Source organism: Mizuhopecten yessoensis, unplaced genomic scaffold (genome assembly GCF_002113885.1).
Source record: "Mizuhopecten yessoensis strain PY_sf001 unplaced genomic scaffold, ASM211388v2 scaffold5547, whole genome shotgun sequence".
NCBI lineage: Eukaryota > Metazoa > Mollusca > Bivalvia > Pectinida > Pectinidae > Mizuhopecten > Mizuhopecten yessoensis.
This window is the reverse complement of record NW_018406103.1, coordinates 1032923-1056926: the sequence shown is the minus strand read 5'-3', so window position 1 is coordinate 1056926 and position 24004 is coordinate 1032923. Positions and strand designations below refer to the sequence as shown.

At 35.9% G+C, this 24004-nt stretch overlaps 2 protein-coding genes across 5 annotated transcripts in view; both read left to right on the top strand.

Moving 5' to 3' along the window:
• Positions 1–280: 280 nt before the first annotated feature.
• On the top strand, positions 281–14938 carry LOC110450913 (protein cereblon-like). Of its 4 annotated transcripts, XR_002463020.1 has the most exons (7): positions 284–589; positions 4235–4381; positions 6450–6505; positions 7482–7561; positions 8445–8536; positions 10443–11473; positions 11559–14938. XR_002463020.1 is itself a non-coding variant. In XM_021498707.1 (6 exons), the coding sequence occupies exons 1-6, from the start codon at positions 455–457 to the stop codon at positions 10484–10486; spliced, it is 453 nt and encodes a 150-aa protein (XP_021354382.1). In that variant the 5' UTR covers positions 281–454; the 3' UTR covers positions 10487–11530. The 4 variants fall into 4 exon arrangements, 3 of the variants coding, with proteins under 3 accessions (XP_021354382.1, XP_021354381.1, XP_021354383.1); XM_021498707.1 differs by lacking the exon at positions 11559–14938 and having other exon boundaries at positions 281–488; positions 10443–11530; XM_021498706.1 differs by lacking the exon at positions 11559–14938 and having other exon boundaries at positions 10443–11530.
• A 5053-nt stretch (positions 14939–19991) lies between these two features.
• LOC110450910 (zinc finger C2HC domain-containing protein 1A-like) overlaps positions 19992–24004 on the top strand; it is a 28194-nt gene continuing 24181 nt past the window's right edge. Inside the window, exon 1 of the mRNA XM_021498704.1 lies at positions 19992–20019. Within this exon, the coding sequence (XP_021354379.1) occupies positions 20007–20019 (13 nt within the window). The 5' untranslated portion in view covers positions 19992–20006. The remainder of the gene's footprint in view (positions 20020–24004) is intronic.

The following is a 24004-nucleotide window of genomic DNA, read 5'->3' as shown; positions in this document are numbered from 1 at the left end:
TATTGATGTATACAACTCACTTAAGTATACTCCCATATATCAAAATTTGTTAACGCCGATTAGAAAGTGTAGCTAAAACACGTAAATTTGGTAAAAATATTCGGTGTTGACGCCGAGGTGAATCTGTCAATCAAAAAAGTTGCATCACAATGTTTATAGAGAGTATGACTTACATATTTCCACCATTTATTTAACAGATAATATGTTGTTTTCTATATTATTTGGTTCAATAATTGTATTTATTATTTACTAAACATTACAATTGGTCATTATTTTACTCTTTCGTGGTAATAGAACGTTTCTATTTCCAAAAATAAAACGTGAAATATGCAAGTAAACATAAGTTGTCGAGGGAGTACAAATAGCAAACAGAAGAGCCATTGTTTATATCGCCCTAAAACGCGGTTGCCCACGTGACAACTGTCAAACTCCGAGAATGTAAGCAAATCCCACAATGCATTCAACAAAATGGCAGCCTCCAGTAACAGGTGCTTGTTGTCGGCTTCCAATTTTCTACACTTTCTTTTGACGTTAATTGTCGTATATTTTAGTTTGGACAGTGTTGGGTCTGTTGCTGATGAGATAACAGGTACAATTGTCTGGGATTGTCATATCAAAATGTTTCATGATAATCGCTTTGTGAAAATAAAACTTTTCGAGTTAGTCGTGCAAGATTCACTTACAACTGATTTAGCACAGGGGTTTGACGTTTTATCCATGTAACGGAATAATATACCGTATTCACTGTAATAAGCATTTCCCCTGCCCCCATAAGTGCCCTCCCTCTTTTTCTGGAGGAATGTAGGCTGCCGCACAGACCTTAATAGTACTTTTACTTTAAAGTAGAGATTTATGACTGGTGATCAAAAATATTTATTTCCAAAGAAGCAATTTTTATGAAAGTGGTGATTTTATTTAATATGCGGTGCATTTCTTTCCTGGTATTTTATATAAGTTATTTTTATATAGACTCTCAAGTCGATCCATATTACCCAAGTAATCTTTCGTAAAGGGCTTTTAACTTTCCTCAAAATGAATAAAGTATGGAAGTCGCTTAGTATACTCATGTCAAGACAATGTCAATAATTACCTTTGCAGAAATGATTTGTCGAAAATATTGTTGATTTTGTCTTGAAAAGTAAATTTGAATGCGGAATTTGAATGTCGCAAAATTGCAATGAATAATGAAATTAATGAAAAAACTTACCTGTACATGCATTCCTGAAGTGTCCATGTAGTGACTATTGTCGAGGAAAATGTGAGAAAATGCTTCAAATCTCGAGAATGATGACGTATTTTGATTGGATATTTTACAATAATTCATAAAGTTAACAAGACTTTTGATACAAGTCGAGTCATATTACCCGAGTGAGAACCTGTAGTGAATGGTGTACAGGTAAAATCTCACATTCTTTTTATGATTTTTTCCAACCTCAGTCAGCCTTGTTTGCCTAGTGCTCAGTTGTGATATATTCAGGGGAATATATATGCCATTATTCTGGAGATTTGACACATTTTCTTACATTTTTCTCGACAAATGCATCTCCATGGACATCCAACCTTATGATATTTACAAGTTTAAATGGATTTTTTCCTGAATTGTGACTTATATTCAGCTTGGAAAATGAACATATGAATAGTGAGTTTTTTCATCAGTTATTGAATATTTTTTCTGAAATTTAGTGTGCATGTAACCTTTATTATGTTTGAAAAATATTGAAGGAGGATTATTATGTGACACTGGATTTTTTAATGCTAACGGAACGCATTATTGTATTTGATAAACGGTTTGGTGTGGCAGTCATATTAGAATGTCCTTAAGGTTCTACAAACCCCTGTAAGAGGCTAAAGTCACCCTTAAGTTCACACCCAAAGTAAGTCCTATTAAAAACTCATTTTTCATTTTTAAGGAAAACAAAACAAAGTCGCTTTTAAAAGAAGATTGTATAATAAGGTTGATAACAAAAGACATTAAATATAAGTATTCTTTTTATAAAATAATGATGTGAAAAAATCAGAAATTTTACATTTATGAAAAATGAAAATAAACATCTAACTGTATGCTTTTTGTAGTCACCATTACCAAAAACCATATTGTTTTATGCGACTTTGCTTTAATTTAATGAAAATTGAAATATGAGAAAATATAGCTCAATACAGCTATAATTTATAGGTGTATATAGCTATATAGGTCTTTAAAGCTATATAGCTCAATTGGCAGAGTGTACTGGACCTGTTAAGGGAAACTATATAACTAGCATCTTTCAGGGGGGCTTGTTGAACCTTTATGATGCTTTTTGGTTTGGTCCAGAGACTGGTCCCTTGCGGTTAGTTTCAATTTCCTACTGGAAATTTCAAATGAGAGGCTTTTAACTACCAAACTCTAGTTTCCTCTTACTTCCCAGAAAGAAGTCATCTTGGGTGTTTCCAGGGTAACAATAATGCTCCTTAGAGCAAATCAGAGTAATTTTTGTAATTTTCGGGGCCCTATTCTTGGCACCGATGCATAAGTGTCAACCTCTGAAGCCTCCAATGAGAGGGAAAGTGTTTCAAGTTATCTTTCCCTTTTTATGCATCAAAATAACTCCAAAAAGCATTAACTTTATTCAGACACATCTGTTATGATCATTACACACACCCTGCAGTAAGTAGGAGATCATTTGACCAAAGAATGTAGGTTTTGAGTTTGTGTGAGTTGGACTTTAATGAGGAAGTTTCGAGGGAGATTGGTAAATTTTGGTCAAAATGAGGGAGTCAGTCTCCTAATGAGGGAGCTTTGACAGCTATGCCAATGCAGGGATAGTCCTGGAGGGGGTCATGGGGCCATTGACCCCTCAAAACTAGATTAACTCTTAATTTAATATTGACTAAAAATTGCTAAATATGGCCCACTGCTCTCTAATTCGAGGATTTTCCCTGCCAATGTAACACAGGTCGTTGTTTATGTTGTGACCGTATTCACTGTAATAAGCATTCCCCATAAGTGCCCCTCCCTCTTTTTCTGGAGGAATCAAAACTATGTAGACCATTGTCGGATCCAGAGACCTATCAAGGGGGGTTTCCAAATTTCCAGGTGGGGTGGGGGTGGGTTCCTGAAGCCCAAAAAACTCCACTGGATCCGCCACTGTAGACTGTCTCTCAGACCTGATGACCGATGATATATAACAATATTTTCAATATAGTATACCAACACAATATTTTTTTGGGAAGTTACAATACACTTATAATATTTTCAGAATTTTGTCGTGTCTGAATTTAGTCTACTCATATCGGTTCCAACATGGCTATTGACCGCTCCAGCTCGGCATGCACGTCGAAAGGCATGAATTGTGTGAAACTTCAAAGTCATGCCCATTTTGGACCGAGTCTTTTTCCAGTTGTAATAATTTGCCATTAAAAAATTGCAACATTTCTTTTTTTCTTGCATCTTCTGTTACCATATGTATCGTGATAGGTATGGTATCATCATGTTAATGATCCAACACTAGTGAGCAGCCACGGAGGCCAAGTGGTTAAGGCATCTGACATCTGCTACCACTAGCCCTCCACCACTGGGTCGCGGGTTCAAGACCTACGTTTGGCAGTCGCCAGGTACTGGCCGTTGGTTTTCTCCGGGAAGTCCGACTTTCCTCTACCATCAAAACCTGACACATCCTTAAATGACCATAGCTGTTAATAGGATGTAAAACACAAACAAACCAACACTAGTAGGAAGCAGTAATTGTTACTATTTTCCAAGGCTGTTTAGCAATCCAGTGTATGTTGTTCTATAAAGACAGAAAGTCACATCCACACCTGCCAAGGCCAGGGTGCTGTGTTATAAGTGAAGATATTGGTGGCTGATACTGTAGCCCTTTGCCTCATGAATACAATATATAGAGCTACCATAGTACTAATATTAATTCCCAGCCTCCTTTGACAACAATGAGGGCCATGGTGGCCGAGTTCTGCTACCATTAGCCAATCACCACTTGGTCGTGGGTTCGAGGCCTACATACCTGGGGCAGTCGCCAGGTACTGGCCGCAGGTCGGTGGTTTATCTCTGGGTACTCTGGCTTTCCTCCACCACCAAAACCTAGACCATATCTGTAAATATAGGATGTAAACCGCAAACAAACCAAACCAAATTGACAATGCAATATATTAAAATTGTCTCATTATCAGGAGCTTCGTTGTTGCATGATTTTGTAAGGAACATTTTTATGGATATTTACAGTAATACTTCTGTTTTCAGATTACCTGCTATGTCGGAAGTGTGGACATGAAGTCGTTCGAGCTGCAAACTTGATCAACATTCCAAGCAAAGTGGCACTCAGACAAAGAAATTCTACATTTGGTGGTGTCCCAGAAATTCTTATTCAACAATTTAAAAATCCACATGGTAAGTAATAAAACCTTCAAACGATATGGTCACTTCTTATGACCAACACAAATGTGCTTACTTCAAAGTTATTAAAAAATTATGAGAACAGTATATAAACCAGTGTCATGATCAGTTTGTTTGCACCACATGAACCAATGCTTTATTTAGTATGTTTTTTTGTACATAAACCAGTGTTTGTTCAGTATGCTTTTAGAACATGAACCAGTGTATGTTCAGTAAATGTTCAGGACATGAACCAAAGCTATATTCAGTATGTATTCAGGACATGAACCAGTGCTTGTTTAATATGTGTTAAGCATATGTTCCAGTGTTTGTTCAGGAAATGTTCAGGACATGAATCAGTGTTTGTTCAGTTTGTATTTAGCACATGGACCAGTGTCGTTCAGTATGTACTATATATAGTAAATAAGCACATGAACTAGTACTTGTTCAGCATGTTTTCAGAACATGAACCAGTGCTTGTTCAGCATGTTTTCAGCACATGAACCAGTGCTTGTTCAGCATGTTTTCAGCACATGAACCAGTGTTGTTCAGTATGTACTATATATAGTATATAAGCACATTAACTAGTACTTGTTCAGCATGTTTTCAGCACATGAACCAGTGCTTGTTCAGTATGTACTTTATATAGTCTAAGCACATGAACCAGTGCTTGTTCACTTTTTGTTCAGCACATGAACCAGTGCTTGTTCAGCATGTTTTCAGCACATGAACCAGTGCTTGTTCAGTATGTACTTTATATAGTCTAAGCACATGAACCAGTGCTTGTTCACTTTTTGTTCAGCACATGAACCAGTGCTTGTTCAGCATGTTTTCAGCACATGAACCAGTGTTGTTCAGTATGTACTATATATAGTATATAAGCACAAGAACTAGTACTTGTTCAGCATGTTTTCAACACATGAACCAGTGCTTTTTCAGCATGTTTTCAGCACATGAACCAGTGCTTGTTCAGCATGTTTTCAGCACATGAACCAGTGCTTGTTCAGTATGTACTTTATATAGTCTAAGCACATGAACCAGTGCTTGTTCACTTTTTGTTCAGCACATGAACCAGTGCTTGTTCAGCATGTTTTCAGCACATGAACCAGTGCTTGTTCAGTATGTACTTTATATAGTCTAAGCACATGAACCAGTGCTTGTTCACTTTTTGTTCAGCACATGAACCAGTGCTTGTTCAGCATGTTTTCAGCACATGAACCAGTGTTGTTCAGTATGTACTATATATAGTATATAAGCACATGAACTGCTACATTCAGTATGTATTCAGGACATGAACCATTGTTTGTTCAGTATGCTTTTAGAACATGAACCAGTGTATGTTCAGTAAATGTTCAGGACATGAACCAAAGCTATATTCAGTATGTATTCAGGACATGAACCAGTGCTCCATTCAGTATGTATTCAGGACATGAACCAGTGATACATTCAGTATGTATTCAGGACATGAACCAGTTAAACATTCAGTATGTATTCAGGACATGAACCAGTGCTTGTTTAATATGTGTTAAGCATATGTTCCAGTGTTTGTTCAGGAAATGTTCAGGACATGAATCAGTGTTTGTTCAGTTTGTATTTAGCACATGAACCAGTGTCGTTCAGTATGTACTATATATAGTATATAAGCACATGAACTAGTACTTGTTCAGCATGTTTTCAGAACATGAACCAGTGCTTGTTCAGCATGTTTTCAGCACATGAACCAGTGTCATTCAGTATGTACTATATATAGTATATAAGCACATGAACTAGTACTTGTTCAGCATGTTTTCAACACATGAACCAGTGCTTTTTCAGCATGTTTTCAGCACATGAACCAGTGCTTGTTCAGTATGTACTTTATATAGTCTAAGCACATGAACCAGTGCTTGTTCACTTTTTGTTCAGCACATGAACCAGTGCTTGTTCAGCATTTTTCAGCACATGAACCAGTGCTTGTTCAGCATGTTTTTAGCACATGAACCAGTGCTTGTTCAGCATGTTTTCAGCACAAGAACCTGTGCTTTACTTAAACGAATGACCTCTTCTGCTCAGTACATATGTATACTTTTCACTTATTTTTCAGATAATTCTTTTGAAGTTATAACAACAAGAAAAGCAGATGTTTTAGAAGATTTACAAGTAAGTCTTAACTAACAAGTCCTCTACTATATATATCTGTGTACACGACACAAAAAAAATTCTTTCAGGTACCATGACCAACCTTAGTTTTCACCTCAGACCTGAATAATTTGATCTCAATCAAATGCACTGAAATATCCTGGTCTTGCCCAACATATGGGACACTGGATGTAGGGTATAACTATTGCGATCTTAATCTGTAAGTCATACATTTTCAATTTCTTCCCAAGAACAACTGTAGGGATTTGAACAAATTGTGGACATATAAATCACAATAAGAACTCCATCCAGTGTTTATATAACTTGTCCACCGTATGCAAACAAATTGATAGACCAACAAAAAAGACAACTATATATGTGTACCGTCTCTACTTTATAGGCGGGTATCAAAACCAAATTTAACCCTTTCACCACTGTAGACCAAAATGGACTCAACCAGATCAATGCATGGTATAGTCGACTAAAGTTATATAGGGGTGAAAGGTTTAAAGACCTAAAAAAAATAATGAAAAATGAATACTGGTCTGAATAACTTCAGCATATTTGATGATTTGGTGACCAAGAACCTCTGAATTCAAACCACCAGCAATTATCTCATTCACCCCTGAAATTTAATAATGAACTATTCCAATCTTTGAATTGGAAGAGTTCAAATGTGTCTGTAGGGGTAAATAATTTAGCACAGCCAAGGTTCACTAAAAGTGTCACTACATGAGGCAATATGACAAACAATTAAATGAATATCCAAAGTACATGTATATAATAGTCGTAGACATGGCAGTCTTTTCATTAAAAAAAATTTCCGGATCTTGATTATTTAACTCATTCACCCCTACATATCTGAACTGGACTTAACCATTCTTTGATTTGGTAAGGTGTAAATGTGACTTTAGGGGTGAAAGGGTCAAAACTATGCTGATTTCCATACAACAACAGAACTATATTTGATGGTCATTGTTATATTGTTATCTTTCAGAAATACAGTGATGACACGTGGTTCCCTAATTACAGCTGGTGGATAACCAAGTGTCCGCACTGTGGTCAACACATGGGATGGTGAGTGTACTGCGATAGCAATAACTCTTTTTCTTCCACCGCTGTGATGAAGTCAGAGTTATACATATAGTACTCACTTTGTCCTTTCGTCCATGCATCTGGCCGAGCTGATGATGATTTCTGGACCAAAACTCAGCTGCTATTTCATGAATGGGCATCAAACTTTGTAGAAACATATAGGTATATTGTTGAATGGCAGTGTGTCACATCCAAGAACGAGGTCACTGTGGCCTCAATTTGACCTTCGACTTTAACAAGTTCTCACAAAATAGTTTCCTGAACATATCATGGAAAAGCGATGTGTTGCATCCAAAAATGAGGTCACTGTGACCTCAATTTAACCTTTAACCTTGACCTCGAGTACTAAATTAAGTGAATTACAGGTTTCTGCAGCACATCTAAGCCTCTGTTTCATGAATGGACTCAAAACTTTGTAGATATGCGGGGAGCAGGAGTATCTTTGAAGCACATGCTTCAAGTTAAATCTAGTATTATTACATATGTAACAGGAAAGAGAATAGTGTGCTTCTAACGGGGATCGAACCTGCGATCCTAGGTTCCTGGTCAGACGCTCTACCACTGAGCTAAAGGGAAATTCCCTATAGCTCAAAGCTAGAAAGCTACCATTATCCTTTGTACAATTAAAATCTGCCACAAATATACCGGTATATCTTTTGCAATTTTGACTGAATTCCTTCTCTCAAAGTGCAGAACAGGGCCATGCAAGGCACATCAACAACTGAGATATATCTCAAATTTGATTTACTTAGTAGCACAACCAGTGAAGTAAACCATCACATTTAAACTCTTCACTGGTCGTGCTATGCAAACCTGTGTATAACACTAGCTTGCCAGTACTTTGAGGTTCTATCTAATATTTCAGGACATACAGAATAAATAGCCAGGGAACGTCAACAGACGGCAGACCAGAACAGTTTTATGGCCTTGTTTTAGACAATTTACTGCCTCAACAAGGTAGGCCTGATCAATTCTACGAACAGTTATGGGAGAATACGATGCCCTTTTCCTTTATCGTTAACTACTCTTTGCAGTAGAGGAATCGTTACAGGAAGATCTTACATTTATTTGGTCATTGAACATGATTTGCTGTTGTCAATTAATCAGTTTATTAGCGTAACTAACCAACAGTCGACAAAGTGTTGATGTTCTGTTGGAATTTTATGAACTGGTTGGTGGATGTGGCGGTTTGGGCGAACCCATATGCGCCAGTCGCTCTTATGTGTTGGTTTCGTTGCCCCACATTCTGGTGTTTTTTGTCGTGGGAGGGCGATCGGAAGGGGCCAAGAAGTTTACATAGGAATTATTTTTATTTTTTGCAAAAATTACATAATAATATAAAAATATTTTTAAAAAAAAGGATTTATTTTTACTGTTTTCAAGAATGTGATTATTGAGTATATTCATGTACAAATAGGAAAGTATTATTGTGTGTGTTTTGTGCCCAGGTCTAATACAGCCAGTTACACCCGACAGTCGAGGACTTCTCTGCTTCTGTTACGTACAGTACATAGTCCTTTTGCCGGGCTTGGCTGATTGCATAGATTATCAGGGGAGTCCCTATAATGAGTGCAATTTTAAATTTATAATAGTGTATGTATTTCCCAAAAAAATCATAAGATTTTATAATAAGATCGATAATTGTTTTAAGGAAATTTATAGTGAGATCCCCCATGTTGTGACTGCTAATAAATAATGTGACCAGAGTTCAATAAATCGCCTCCATTTAAACACTTCATTTTTTAAACCCTTTCACAACTGTAGACCATAATGGACCCCTCCATATCAATGCATTTAAGAGTCTACTAAAGTTACATAGGGGTGAAAGGGTTAATCTGTTATTTATTTATAGTCCTTGGTAACCATGAACAGGTTTGGAAGTAAAATTATGCGAATGACAATGCCGCAGTAGGAGCTTGAAATACTGTATACCCGGACACTTCCGCCCAGTGTAAATATTCGCCCAGTGTAAATATTCCCCCAGTGTAAATATTCCCCCAGTGTAAATATTCGCCCTTTGCCAATAAAGTCCATCTTTGCCCAGTGTAAATTTTGCCCATAACATGTAAATACTGTAAATTGTATGTAATATTAACTGTCATGACAAATTCACGCTCATTGGGCGAACAAGGCGTAAGTTAAACTGGGAGGAACATTTCCCTGTATACAATAGGTATCAGGATACTTCTGTTGCTTAAAGGTATTGTTAGTATCTAGCAAGGAGGTTAGGCCTGAAATCATGAATAACTCTACAGAAAACTCCATAATGTCTACATGCAAGTATTCCGACTTAAATCAATCATGAATTCTATAATCAATTTATCAGCCTAACTAACAAATAGTTAACAAGGTTGATTAATTGGAACACCGTTACTTTTGTGGACAACTCGTACACATTTTACACCTTTTTGTGCATATGCTTCACTGGTCATTTGTCTGATGAAGATGACAGTGTACGTACGCTTCACTGGTCATTTGTCTGATGAAGGTGACAGTGTACATACGCTTCACTGGTCATTTGTCTGATGAAGGTGACAGTGTACATACACGTCACTGGCCCTTTGTCTGATGAAGGTGACAGTGTACATACGCGTCATTGGTCATTTGTCTGATGATGGTGACAGTGTACATATCGTACTAGTCATCGAAACGTCACATAAAAAGTTGTATCGGTTGTGTAAAAAGAGCTTCTCATAATCCATACTTACTAACCTGAAGAAAATGTTTAGAAACACCACTACTTCATAGCTTATTTGGTTGTCATGGAAGTGCATGTATTTTTTTACAAATATCGCTTCTTGCTATGCTAGATATTTCTTGTTTAGGAAAAGTTAATTTATGAGATGCTCCTTGTTCTTTTCAGAGGCTGAAACATTAATCCACTTTCCAAAGGCCTATGGATTTTGATCAGATTACTGGACCAAAGTTCTGAGACTATGCAATACAGACAATTCTCGAAATAATTAAAAGTAATAATACTATGGTATTTAAGTATGGATGCTGTAAATGAACCTTTTTTTATCATTTTCAAACAGATGCATTGCATCATATATCTCTGCCAATTTTCAGTTTTTGAATTTTTATTTTGTGAATGACTAAACTCAAAAGTGTATATCTTCCAAATCAGATTACAAATTTGGAGATATTGATGCAGCAATATTATTAAATTCTATTTTACTGAAATCATCTGACAAGAAAAATATTAGGGTAATAAAGGGGTTTTGCAATTTAAATTTGGGAAATGTATGAAGGAATTTTCATAAGAACATGAGGAAAAAGTACCTTGGAATACAATTGTATGTTGGCGGAACGCAAGGTTGTAAATGGAGGTTGAACTGTACATTCATATCCAAATGTATTTGTTGATGATGTTTTTGTTGCTTGCATGTTCAAGGTAACTTTACTTGATTTGAAAAATGAAACAGATTTGGAAGGTTTAACTGTGTGTTCATATCCAAATGTATTTGTTGATGATATGTTTTTTTTTATGTTCCTGGTAACTTTACTTGATTTTAATCAGCAAAGTGAAACAAAATCTGGGGGAAAAATTGCAGAGAAATACAAGCAACCATGCCCATAAACATTTCTTACCTTGGAAAAAGGGAGGTTTTTGGTGATCAGAGGTCAGCATTGCTCCGACATGACATAGTGACAGATATAGACTATTGATGATACAAGCACCTGGATCACAATGTAGGTAGATAAAGATAAACTTTATTTATTTTACAACGATTATGAAACAAGTTGTTACAACTTATGCTAATCACTGTCGTTGGCCCAGATTTTAGGGGGCCAAGTGGTTAAGGCAGCTGCCATTCTGCTACCACTAGCCCTCCACCACTGGGTCGCGGGTTCGAGGCCTACATGGAGCAGTCGCCAGGTTACTGGCCGTAGGTGAGTGTTTTTTTCCCTGGGAACTCCTGCTTTCCTCCATCACCAGAGATGGGGGGGGGGGGGGGGGGGGGNTTACTGGCCGTAGGTAGGTGTTTTTTCTCTGGGAACTCTGGCTTTCCTCCACCACCAAAACCTGTCACGTCCTTAAATGACCATAGCTGTTAATAGGACGTAAAACACAAACAAACCAAACTGAATTTTAGCGTGCACAAGGTCTTCTTGTAGGAGGAAACTGTAGTACCCGGAGAAAACCCACGTGGTCAGGCAGGTGACCCCATATCTTTTCACGTCCTATCAGGAAATCGAACCACAACTTCATTGGTGAAAGGCAAGTGTGCCCACCCAATGTATGTAGATCTACACATTAATAGACACAGTACATTTACAATAATTAGTTCGTATTCTAAACCTTCTGGTCAACATAAGAGTAGCCATTCTCAAATTTCAAGAAGTTAATTATTATCACTAACATTATGTGCACCCCATGAACATGGAAGAGCCAATCAATTTTACCGTTACACTGTTGCATGATTCATTTAATGTACAGTAAGGGATCAAATTAGCCTACTTGTATCATCCTCAAGGTAGCATGTACAGACCTAATATGGGTTAGTTCCCCTCTCCAATTTTGGCATTTTTTCCCCCTATTTCAGCTTTATTTCCCCCAATTTGAGTTTAAATACTACCACATAAATATCTGTCTTGGTTCCATTTTTCCACAACTGAGTGATTTATTTCATTTTCCCTATGTTGATATTAATTGTAGCTGCTGATATTTTATAAACTAGAATGAACAGCGGGAAAGAAAAATTAAAGATGTAATCCATGCATCCCTCTCGTGCTCTCCCCCTGGCTCAAGCCTGCCCCCGTCTGGTACCCTCCCCGTGGCTCTGGCCTGCAGTCCTCGCTGGACGGGTCATGCACCAACAGCACATATTTTCCCCCATTTCAAAAAAAGTGTTCTAACTTTCTATTGCATTAATCCCTGCTTTGGTTTGGTCATGACATACACCAGGGGTGTTAAGAAGAATTTTGAGAATGCAGAGTAAAATGGATTTTATATTGAGTTTATTAATTTTATAAGTAACATTGAAGGATGACAAATCATAAGTGGCCTGTCCAGATCTAAATAACCAAATATCATCAATAGACAGTTTATCAATTTGGTCATGTCCAGCATATCAGATTGATGATAGTTGTAGCCTGGAAATTATTTTTTTCAAAGACTTCATGGTATTTTTTTGCTTGGCGATTTTGTGCGGTGTTGGGTTTCTTTGCCCGAACTCATTTTCCCAATCCTGGTTTTTTTCATCTTAAAATAAACATTTCAAGCCTGTCAAGTCATATATTTAGTTAAATATAAAGTCCTCATTCATCTCTTTAGCTTACCATCATAAAATGGTAGGCTGATCAAATGGCCCTTCGTCCTTGGTCTGTCCTCTGTCCTTACCAATTCTTGTCCTCACTATTACTCATAAGGTACTGACCAGATCTCTCCCCTTGGTCTATATTAGTCCATGTCATTTTAGCACTGATAGGGAAAAAAAGATGGCCACCAAGCTGCCATCTTAGGTTTTCACAATGTAAGTTTGTTATTGCTATTTCTCAAGTACAATCGTAGTAGTATACAATGATCACACTTTGAAATGACACTCTCAAATCTAGCTGTGTGAAATTTTAATCAAAAGCTACCACTAAATGTATTTACTGTTGACAGGACTATCAATCCAACAACATAAGAGAAAAAGAAACGAGTTGAAGAGAAATATCAGTCTTACACATAGGACGAACAAAGGTCCTACGTTTGTAGGCGCCAAGATTCCTCTAGGATATCTTGTTTGTTATTAAACAATTTCAACCGTACAGTTTTTAGGGCGAAACAATCCAGATTCTTTTGTGCCATAGATCATATTATATAGGTCATTTTTATAAAGACTTTGCGTATCATTTATTAAGGTGGACAAACACAATATGAAAAATAGACCATCACTTACACTGTCAAACCTTGCGTCCATCTTAACTCTTTCACCCCTAAGTAACTTTAGTAGAGTAGACTCTCCCATGTATTGATATCATATGGATGAGTCTATTATGGTCTACAGTGGTAAAAGGGTTAAGACAGTTCCTTTTAAAGTCTTGTCTTCAACATTATGGCATAATGCAATTACTAATATTATAGAAATTTATTAAGTGATTTTCACCTAGAACTTTGGTAATATTATCTTCCCTCATGTTATTGATGGCAATCATTAATATAATGGAAATGTATTTAGTGTTTGATAATGTTATTACCCTCATAAAGTTATGGATTTCAGTCAACAGGAATTTATTCAGTGTTGTTTCACCTAGAACTTTGATAATGTTATTATCTCCCCTTATGTCAATGATTATATTTATGTTATTAAAAGACTTTTTACAGTCATCGCCAGAAGATGGCTTCAGTGTTTTAAAACATAAGTGATGGTGAACTCAATGTGCCTTGTTTTGACACTCTACGTTCGTTGGACATGTATGTAAATCTATAGAATTTATTTTTATTTTCTGTAAACCTAAATATATACCAATGTATTATGTAAACATATATTTATTTGGGGTAAGTTGACATTTGAAAAAAAATTAAAAAAATTTGAATCAACATTTTCACTGTATAAAAATCTGCAGTTCAAAGCATAATAATAATTAAGTTTTATTAATTTAATGTTTTTCATATGTACATCTTTATGTAAACCTATTTATATATTATGTTAATCTATGAAAATATATATATTTTTTCAATAATTGCTATACAATGAAGTTACCTTTGCTAATAAAGAAATGAAAACAAGTTACCTCCCTTTAGACCATATTGCACCTTGCATGAACTTCAATTTTACTTTACATATATCAACATTACACAGTGCGGAGACACAGGGACCTGATGATTTGTTACTGCTTTATTTGGACCTAAACTTAGTTTAGGCACAAATAAAGCTGTAACAAATTCTCAGGTCCCTGCGTGTGGAGACTCATGCGATCTCTAATGCAACAGTTCACGAAAAATCGTGAGAATTTTTTGAGGCAAAATGTGAAATCCCTTTCTCTTACATAATGATACACATAGCCCTATTTCATCGCTAGTAGGGGTTCATGGGGATTATGTTTGAAACCGACTTGCGTTCATATCGGCATAAACATTGCAAAAATGCGGTTCATTCCTAATGTGTTACAATGATCTTATAATATGTTGAGCCACCGAATTGCTATCCAAGTCGTGGATAAGTCAACTATCACTTACTATTCTGATTATGATTCATTCCAAATTTTATTATATTATGTGACCACACGTTAATATTCCACAGACATAAATATATACGAGACATGTTAGTTACTATATGACTATATGAAATATATTATGAGATTTTTTTTACTGTCCATCGTTGGAAGGGAAATGTTATTTTGTGAACGTTAATAAAGATTTTTAAGTCTTGCTGATTAAAATAGTTGTGAATATTATTTTCAGATTATCAATGAGAAATGAGAAATTCTAATGAAGAAAAACACGATCCTTAAACCTTGAGACTCCCAACTGGTGTAAAATGCAGACAGCTGTCATTTAAATGCCATTTTGAGCCAATATTATGAAACGGTTTCCATATATTTCTACAAATAATCGGCATGTTTTCTGAAGAGACCATCCTGGGAAAATGATCACCTACACAATAACTGTAAAAGGTAACATCTCTGTTTTGTCCATGAGCAACTTTTCACAATTAAGTGTCGTTGGAATCACGTGAAGATTGCACAACGGAAGATGCATATTTCGTTTGTATTCTTCAATGCTTATATTGTCTGTGGTCTGTCAAAGCTTACATGTCTGGCACGGTACATATTTAGCTCTTGAGCAATTAAATAGTTTCAAACTCATGAAATCCGGACGTCTCATAATGTTACTCGATGTTATAAAATAAAAGAGATAAAAGAGACGAAAAGTTAATGATGATATATCGCCGACTTTTATGCATACAAGGAATAATATTTACAATGGCATGGCTTTGTTTCAAGATAACCTTATTGAAAGCTGTTTCATTGATCAATGAGTGCGCATTATGTTGTTTACTTGCAAAGCTGTGCCATTCAAATAGATCATAAATGCCATACAAAAACAGTTCAATGCTTAATTAAGTCATGAAAATGGAGCTTTACAGAAGAAAACGTGGTTCCTAAATACTTTTAAGTTAATCATTATGTGAGTAGACGTGAAACAGTGAATAATAAGCTATATACTAAGTTCTGCAAAATATGGAAATTTGCAGTGGTTTTGAAATCTATATATATCATCCATATAATCTACGAATAAAAAAGTCTTGTTTCGATATTTTCGCGCCATTTTACGCAAAGAACGCCAGCATTTCACCTTTACAGTACCTATCGGTTTGATTAAGGTGTTTAAGGCAATTCCAGATTTCCTATTTGAAAGTGAACAAAGGAAGAACTCATAACCGTACCTGCTTCCTTGTTGTATTGCTGGTTACGTATAGTTAAGAATTATGCTCCTTTACCTTTGGGTTTAATGACTTGACCAACGAAAAAGAACTCTAGCTAGATAAAAACCCAATGTGCTACATGAATAATCAACGAATTGTCAGCATGGACGTCAATCAGGATATTTCTTGTCAATTCAATGCTGAGTCCCTTTGATAGAATATTAGCTGCTTCCTACATATGTACCGGATCGGCTAGGGAGAGCTGTATAGCTCAACCAAGACTAGTAAACTAGGTGGCCGTGGTGGCCAAGTGGTTAAGGTGTCTGACATTCTGCTACCACTAGCCCTCCACCACTGGGACACAGGTTGGAGGCCTACGTGGGGCAGTCGCCAGGTTACTGGCCGTAGGTCAGTGGTTTTTTTGTCTGGGAACTCCTGCGTTCCTCCACCACCAAAACCTGGCACGTTCTTAAATGACCATAGCTGTTAATGGGACGTAAAACACAAACAAACCAAACCAGGTTTGATTCCTAGCGGAATTGTGAACAAATAATGACCTCTTACATTGGCGCCCACGTAGTGACCCGGGAAACATGACAAACTACTCAGCGATACTTGCAAAGGAATCGCTATGATCCCTTGAAAACTCGGGACCAACCTTCCTGGAGGGGGAGTATTTTAGTATTTTAATGTAACACGGGTCATTATTTTTCAAGCCTGCGCTAGGAGTCGAACCTGGACCTCTGATTTACTTGTCTTACGCTCTACCGAATGAGCTAACAAGAAATTATCCCTAGCCGAGACGGTAGGAAGATGCTAGTATTTTACCAGAGTGACATATACAAGACACGCTCAAGTCTATCGACTACAGTTATCTTTATGACCATCCTCGAAATTCAAGGATTCCGCTTTCTAAAAAACATCTTTTTTAAACCTCTGGAATATGTCATGACACAATCGATGCATTTTTACGTGACATCTCGCGAACGTTACAAGTAGACTAGTTTGATGTCTTCGATGAAGATCCAAGGAATCGCGCGGTAGCGTAACGGTAAAACCGACAGACTAAAGTTGCAGCGCCGCTGTACAATCCTCAAACGACAGGTATCAGCCTAGAAATCAATTCAAAGGCTTACTGCAAGCGTTCCATTTCGTCACGACAAATTCCATGGGGATGTTACAAGTAGACCAGTCTAATGTCTTTGATGAAGATCCAAGGAATCGCACGGCAGTGTAACGGTAAAATTGACAGGTGCAGTTATCAGCCTAGTGGTTAGTCAGGCTTTTATAAGCGTTCCATTTCTTCATGATAAATTCCTTGGGAGCAGAGAAGATAGCAACACTCAGCAGATAGACACACTTAAGTCCCACATAGTAATATTACTATAGTCAGTCAATTAATTTGCGTTGCTACAAAACATTTTAGTGAAAATCAAACGCTAAAAATGAATTAAGATGAAGAATAAAATTACTCCTTTAGCATACACAACTATAGTCGACTTGTTGGTTTGGTTTGTGCTTTACGTCCTATTAACAGCTATTGTCATTTAAGGACGTGCAAAGTTTACGTGGTGGAGGAAAGCGGAGTACCCGAAGAAAAACACCGACCTGCGGACAGAAACTAGGTACTGCCCGACATAGGCCTCAAATCAGCGACCCAGTTGTGGAGGGCTTGTGATCGTAGACGGTGAGACGCTCTAACCACTCGGCCACCGCGGCCCTAATATGGTCGAACCGAACACATGGTAACCGACAACCTAAAAATATATATATTATATTGCGACTCAAGAAACGTCACTGAGTTACTTATAAGGGACGAGACCTGTGTGTATTATTTTGAACCCCATAGGTGCATTACGTATAAAAAGCGCCAAGAAAAACGTATGCCATTGATTTCAATTCTAGTAGGCCTGTGGTTCAGATACCGTGCAAGGAGAAAACTATCACTGTTAAGTTTTACAGAGACAAACTACTGAAACCTGTCAAATGATTAAAAAAGGCATAACCAACTAATTCATGGCAATGACTCATCCAACAATAGCAATATTGCACGGACATTTTTGAATCAAAAGAAGGTAGCACAGATTGACCACCCATATCCTTTTCAGCAGATCTAAGTCCCTGTATCCTCGATATCCATGGGCTACGCTCACTTTCGTTCTCTTCACCCCTGGAATATATCATAGCAAAAGCGAAGGCTCAATGTGCACAACCTTATTGGCGAGACGACAAGACTAGTTTGATCATTTGATGTACATCGAAAGAATCTCGCGGTCGCGTAACGGTAAAACTTACTGGCTTTGAAGTCGGGCGTCGCTCTTCTGTAATCTTCAAAGGACAGGTATCAGCCTAGCGATTGATCATTTGTTTTTAATCTGAGACCAATCAAATAGCTAGCCGCGTGCCATCAATTTTGCTTTGACATATTCCAGGGGTGCAGAGAGCGAAAGTGATAGCGGTGTGTCTGCAAGCAAAGCATCCAACTTAATCCTCTCCACATCCATTTTCCTGAAGTCGAAAGGCCAAAATGGTGTAATTTCACCATATTGCTTTAACAACTTCCTGAAACTATAATTTTTTGGGCAATCACATGTGATAGAGATTCAAAATTTCGCTAATAATGGACTTTGTCTTTCGGAGACTGAGGGGGCGATCTAATGGGTTTAAAACTTGAGACGGTGCCGCATGTGTGGCGCAGGTAATTTTAGTTTAAACACATTTTATTGCCATAAACTCAGAAAAATATTGGTCACAAGTTACATGAACATTATTATCGCCCTTTCCTTACAATTTTATAAAATATATATGTACATCACAAGATGGCTAAACATCAATATATATATATAGTAGAAAATAAATAAATAAGACCTTGCGAAGGAAAATATAGAATAAAAACAAAAATCTTTCAGATCGTCCGCTAGGCCTTTCTGCCTTCTAGGGCTTCTTCAGGCGGATTGATGTTTATTATTAATGTTAATAAACATCAATCTGCCTAAAGAAGCCCTAGAAGGCAGAAAGGCCTAGCGGACGATCTGAAAGATTTTTGTTTTCATTCTATATATATATATAGACGTCTCCACTGTGACGTCCGCGCCGGGAAGGGTCCATCATATGACTGGACATACATATGTAATAAGTACATGTAATTAAATAGTTACGCACAACCTCGCCCGCACTGTCACGATCATACAGATTTATATATTGTATACTGACTTTTTACACGGGTGAAAAACGCGAGATAATTTCATACATGTATAAAAGGGATACCGCACACATACTATTGGTTATATCACGGAATTAGATTGTTATCTAAGTCTGTGGTGATATGTATTGGCAAACTGCATAAGGTGGGAGAAGAGGGGGTTGGATCGGGAGAAGGGTTGGAGATCGGACTATAGTTAGGAAGACGTGACTTAGGACGTGTGGAGGAACTGTCGAGTTCAAAAAAATATCTTAAACATGAGAATGTTAGTCAGACATATTGATAATTCAATATTTGTCAATACAATGGTTTCAATACAACATTTGTCAATACAATGGTTTCAATACAACATTTGTCAATACAATGGTTTCAATACAACATTTTGACAAATCTTTATCATACTTTATAATTGGTCTTGTGATTTTTTTTTTCATTTTCTTTTTTTTCTTCGATTTCACATGCTCAGTTACGGTTACCAGAGAAGTATTTACTGCTGAATTTATCGCTGATGTTACACAGAATGTAGATTTCACCCCACAAAGTTATTCAAATAAATGCTTTATGCATTTTCATTATTTTCGTTGTCCAAAATAGCTAGGTCGAAATCCCCTCCCCTTTTGTTGATATTGACAGATTTATTCTGTCATACAATTAACGTACATTGTAGATTTTTTTTACTATATGATGTTATACCTATCTGTACGTTGTTTAGATAATAAAAACAATATCTGATGAAAAAATAAATCAAAATCAATTTTATTTCGCCGCTGCGCCTCGAACCCCCATGCTAGAATCCGTGCATAACTTAGACTGCTAATCGCATGTCACGATTTTATTCACTGCGGAGGTCGAATTAGTACTATTCAAGATGGCGGACGAAGGTAAACAATTTTGACTCGCTTGACATTTTTCTGAATTTTAATCGATTTTGTTATCAGTGTGTTGACATCAACTTCAATTTAGTGTAATGTCGATAATCGTCAATCAAATGCTTTGTAGTTATGGTATATTTATACCTTTTTTTGTGATGTTACATTTCAAACGTGCAGTGGACAGGTTGATATATGTTCGGGCCGGCATTTCGGTAGCTAAGGCCACACATAAACATACCCAAATACCACGTTCCGTACCCGGGTTCTAAAATTTGATATCAAAACAATTTTGCTTAAATATATTCTTTTTAATAGACAAAATGCCATGTAGATATAGATTTACGACGGTGGTATCTAAAATCATACAGAGTTTTCCTTATTATGCTAAAACAAATGAGCATTGTTCAAAATTTATGGACCACGAAAAATTATGATGTGATTTTCTTGCTTGTGGCGTTTATTGACGGAGACGACAGGCTTTAAACATTATGTACAGTAAAAAGTTACATTCGTGCAACAGTCTTGACTGCATAGAAAGAGAACAGTATAATACATTCCTTTCTGGCAACAGCTGTGTAAAATCAATAAATATATTCTGTAAGTACACTAGGATTAATTTCCATAGCATTTACTGCTACATTTTTGATATTTTTACAGACTCTTCCACCTGGGTCTGACATCACATATTTCACATTTTCCTTTAAACAAACTTCCTTTTGTCTTTGCCTGATATTTTGTTCACTTAAAGATGGTGACTGAAGATTATACTGTTTATAGTTTTGAGTTTTGACAGGCGCTGTTGGCACAAACTTGTCTGATAAAAAATAGCCAACCAACAGCCTCTTATAATACATATAGGAATATAATAAACCAAATCTTTTCAGCTTTTAATTCATTAATGACCATTTGATTAACTTTTGAGTTTGAAAAACATTGTATAGCTTCATGGCATAGAGAGTAAATAGTTATACGTACTGTTTTTCCTAACCTTGCTTTTGAAAATTGTCCCTATTTTTTTGTACTTTACAGCTATATATATATAATGATATTTTCTTCTTGAAAAACTTTTTTTTGTGTATTTCTAATGTTAATTTAAAATAAATTGATTTTAAGGATAGAAATTAAAAAAATCCCGATTTGTATAATTACAGTGACACAATTTTTAAAATTCCAAATACACAGGCCCCATTCCTTAAATACTTAATAGTGTAAAAAAGCCCTTAGGTTTCTTTGCTTTATAGTTTTATAGATCATAACTGTTCCATGAGCAAAGGTGTCCATATACCAAGTGTATTATGGAGAGATAGGGTTAAGCTGTTTTACCTAAAAGTGTATCACATGGGTTTTAAATAACATAAATGAAGTACTGGTAACTATAAAGGTTTGTTTGCTGAGGACATGTCAGGGTAGATTTAAGTAAGTAACGGATATTTACATTGAAAGTAAATATATACATTAAATGACTATCAATCATAGATAACATGATATGTGTGTTGAAAGCCTTGTTAGCATGACGTGTTATAAATTAAAAAAAATGAGATGAAATATCTTTTAAATTGAGTACACAATCTTTTTTATTTTATCTATCAGCATGCAAATAAATAGTTATGTTCCTTTCTTGAAGTTTTAGAAACAAATTTGGGAATTGTCTTTTGAAGATATCTTAAAAAAATTCCAATCCATACATTGAAACAGACCAAACGAAAAAAAATATATATAAAAATAGTACATATATATATATATATATGTAGACATGTACAAAATCATGCAAATATAGATGATCAACTATATATTTGCTGTGTTGATTTCGTAAGTTAACATCAGTAATCTTTATAAGGGTGAATGTTGGGCCTTAGAAAGGTCCCTTCCACAAGAAAATTAATGCAAATAAAATTCCCCAAATTATGCTTTTTGTTTGTGAAATTTCCCAAATGTTACATGGCACAGGCCCCTATTTAAGGAAAAAAAGCCATAAGTTCGTAAGATTGAACTACATGTATTATATACAAATACATGTTGTTTCTAGTATTTAACAGATTGCTGGGTAAAGCATTAAGTATTTACCATATTTTCACTCAGGTTATAATGGAGCCGATCACCTGAAGTTGTGTACAGTTTATGTTAGCTTTTAAAATTGACATTAAAACTAGTAGCTAGGGTAATGTACATATTATCTTACCCGCAGGCACTTTAATTTGTAGTAGTAACGTTAACAGGTTATATTACAAACATACAGTTATCTTTATCAAATTTTTAGTCGTTTTACGTAATGTAGAGAGCTTTAAATGTAAGAGCTGATTTACATATTATACATTAAAAATTCACTGTGATATCATTTGTGGGTGTGTCCAGTCCTGGTACATTTGTATATAAGGAATACACGTGATCATACTTTATGACATTAGTCATGCTTGTGTATACATGTTTCGAAAAATCAATTGAAACAACATTATACTTGAACATACTGGAAGAGATATTTTCTATTGGGAGAGTACTAGTGTTGGCCATTAGGTTACCACATCAAAGGGGTTCGCTCACTTGTTAATCGTATAACGATCAAAGGATTATGGTGTACTGCCGTAAGATGTAAATAACAGAACTTTCAGAAGACCCTTTAGAGTAACTTTTTGACTCCCGAAAATGAGATTTGACTCTTGGGTTTGAAAAGACATGTCTATTTGATAAACGGTATGTTTCGATTCTCCAAATTTCAGAGAAAATATTATTTGACTTCTGAAATTGCTAAATACCAAGGGTCAACCGAAAGCCCTGGATAAATAAAATTTACAAAAAATAAATAAAACATGAGTTTGGGGCTGTTATAAGGCCCCTCCCCCTAGATGATTTATGCAGTGTTTACCCAATATCATTGCAAAAGTCACTTTATTTTCCCAAGATCATGCTTTTGTGTGTGATCTTCTCAATGTACAGGCCACTGTGGAAAAAAGGTAGAAAAAATTACTGCTTTACTCTTAACTCATTTACCCCTGAAGACACATTTGAACTCTTCCAATTCAAAGGTTGGAATAGTCCATTATAAAATTTCAGGGGTGAATGAGTTAATGCATCTTTAAAATGTTGCTTATCTTGATGACGACCATTAGTGCCAATTTTTCCACAGAAGATCAAATGTCTGTTCGCTTGAAATGTTCCTTCTTGATCAGAGCTATTGATGGAATATTTAAAAAAAAACCAGCCACTGCCAGGCTTTAATTTATCCATGTATACATACATTGCATTAAAATGAATGTTGCATATATATGTACATGATGTTATTATAGCCTTAGAAAGTTAGATATTTATACATGTGTTTTCCCCGACATGCCAAAATGGTGAAGCTTGCTTGTTTTTTTTTTTAAATAGCTTTAACTAAGATTATAGTGAGGAAGACTGATTTTAACAGTCATTCCTTAAATTTCAAAGCCTGCAAAAACTGAACAATAAATGGGTGTGGTTGAGTTAGAGGAAACACATGAAGTATTATTATTTTAGGCCAAGCAAATATGCTTCATACATTTTGTAAGCATGTGCACGTGTGATCATGTCTGAGCGAAAATAATTTATTGATGGTCTGTTAAATAAAACATGTTGAATCATATCACCAAAATTCTAAATATTTTTTTGTTATATTTCTTGGTCACGAGGAATGACATTGAAAATATGCATATTTTTAGTGCATCTGGCTCATATTATTGACAAAAAAAAGTGATTTTGATTTAGCCTCAATTATGTTATAGAGCAATATATGTACATACAAATGTATAAATATGTAAATTCTATCCTGGTTCAATTTAATTTATAAATGTCCTGTTTAAATTCTCCTAAGGCCAAACAAATTTGTATTTATGTTTCTGCTATCATCCTCAGAAATACAGGGTAGGTAGGTAGGCATTTTTTTTTTATTTTGGAAAATATTTTTACTGTGCTTATTTAGAGCAGGAGTTCTGACTTTTAACAGTGCATATCACTAAATGTTAATAAAATTTTTAGGGTA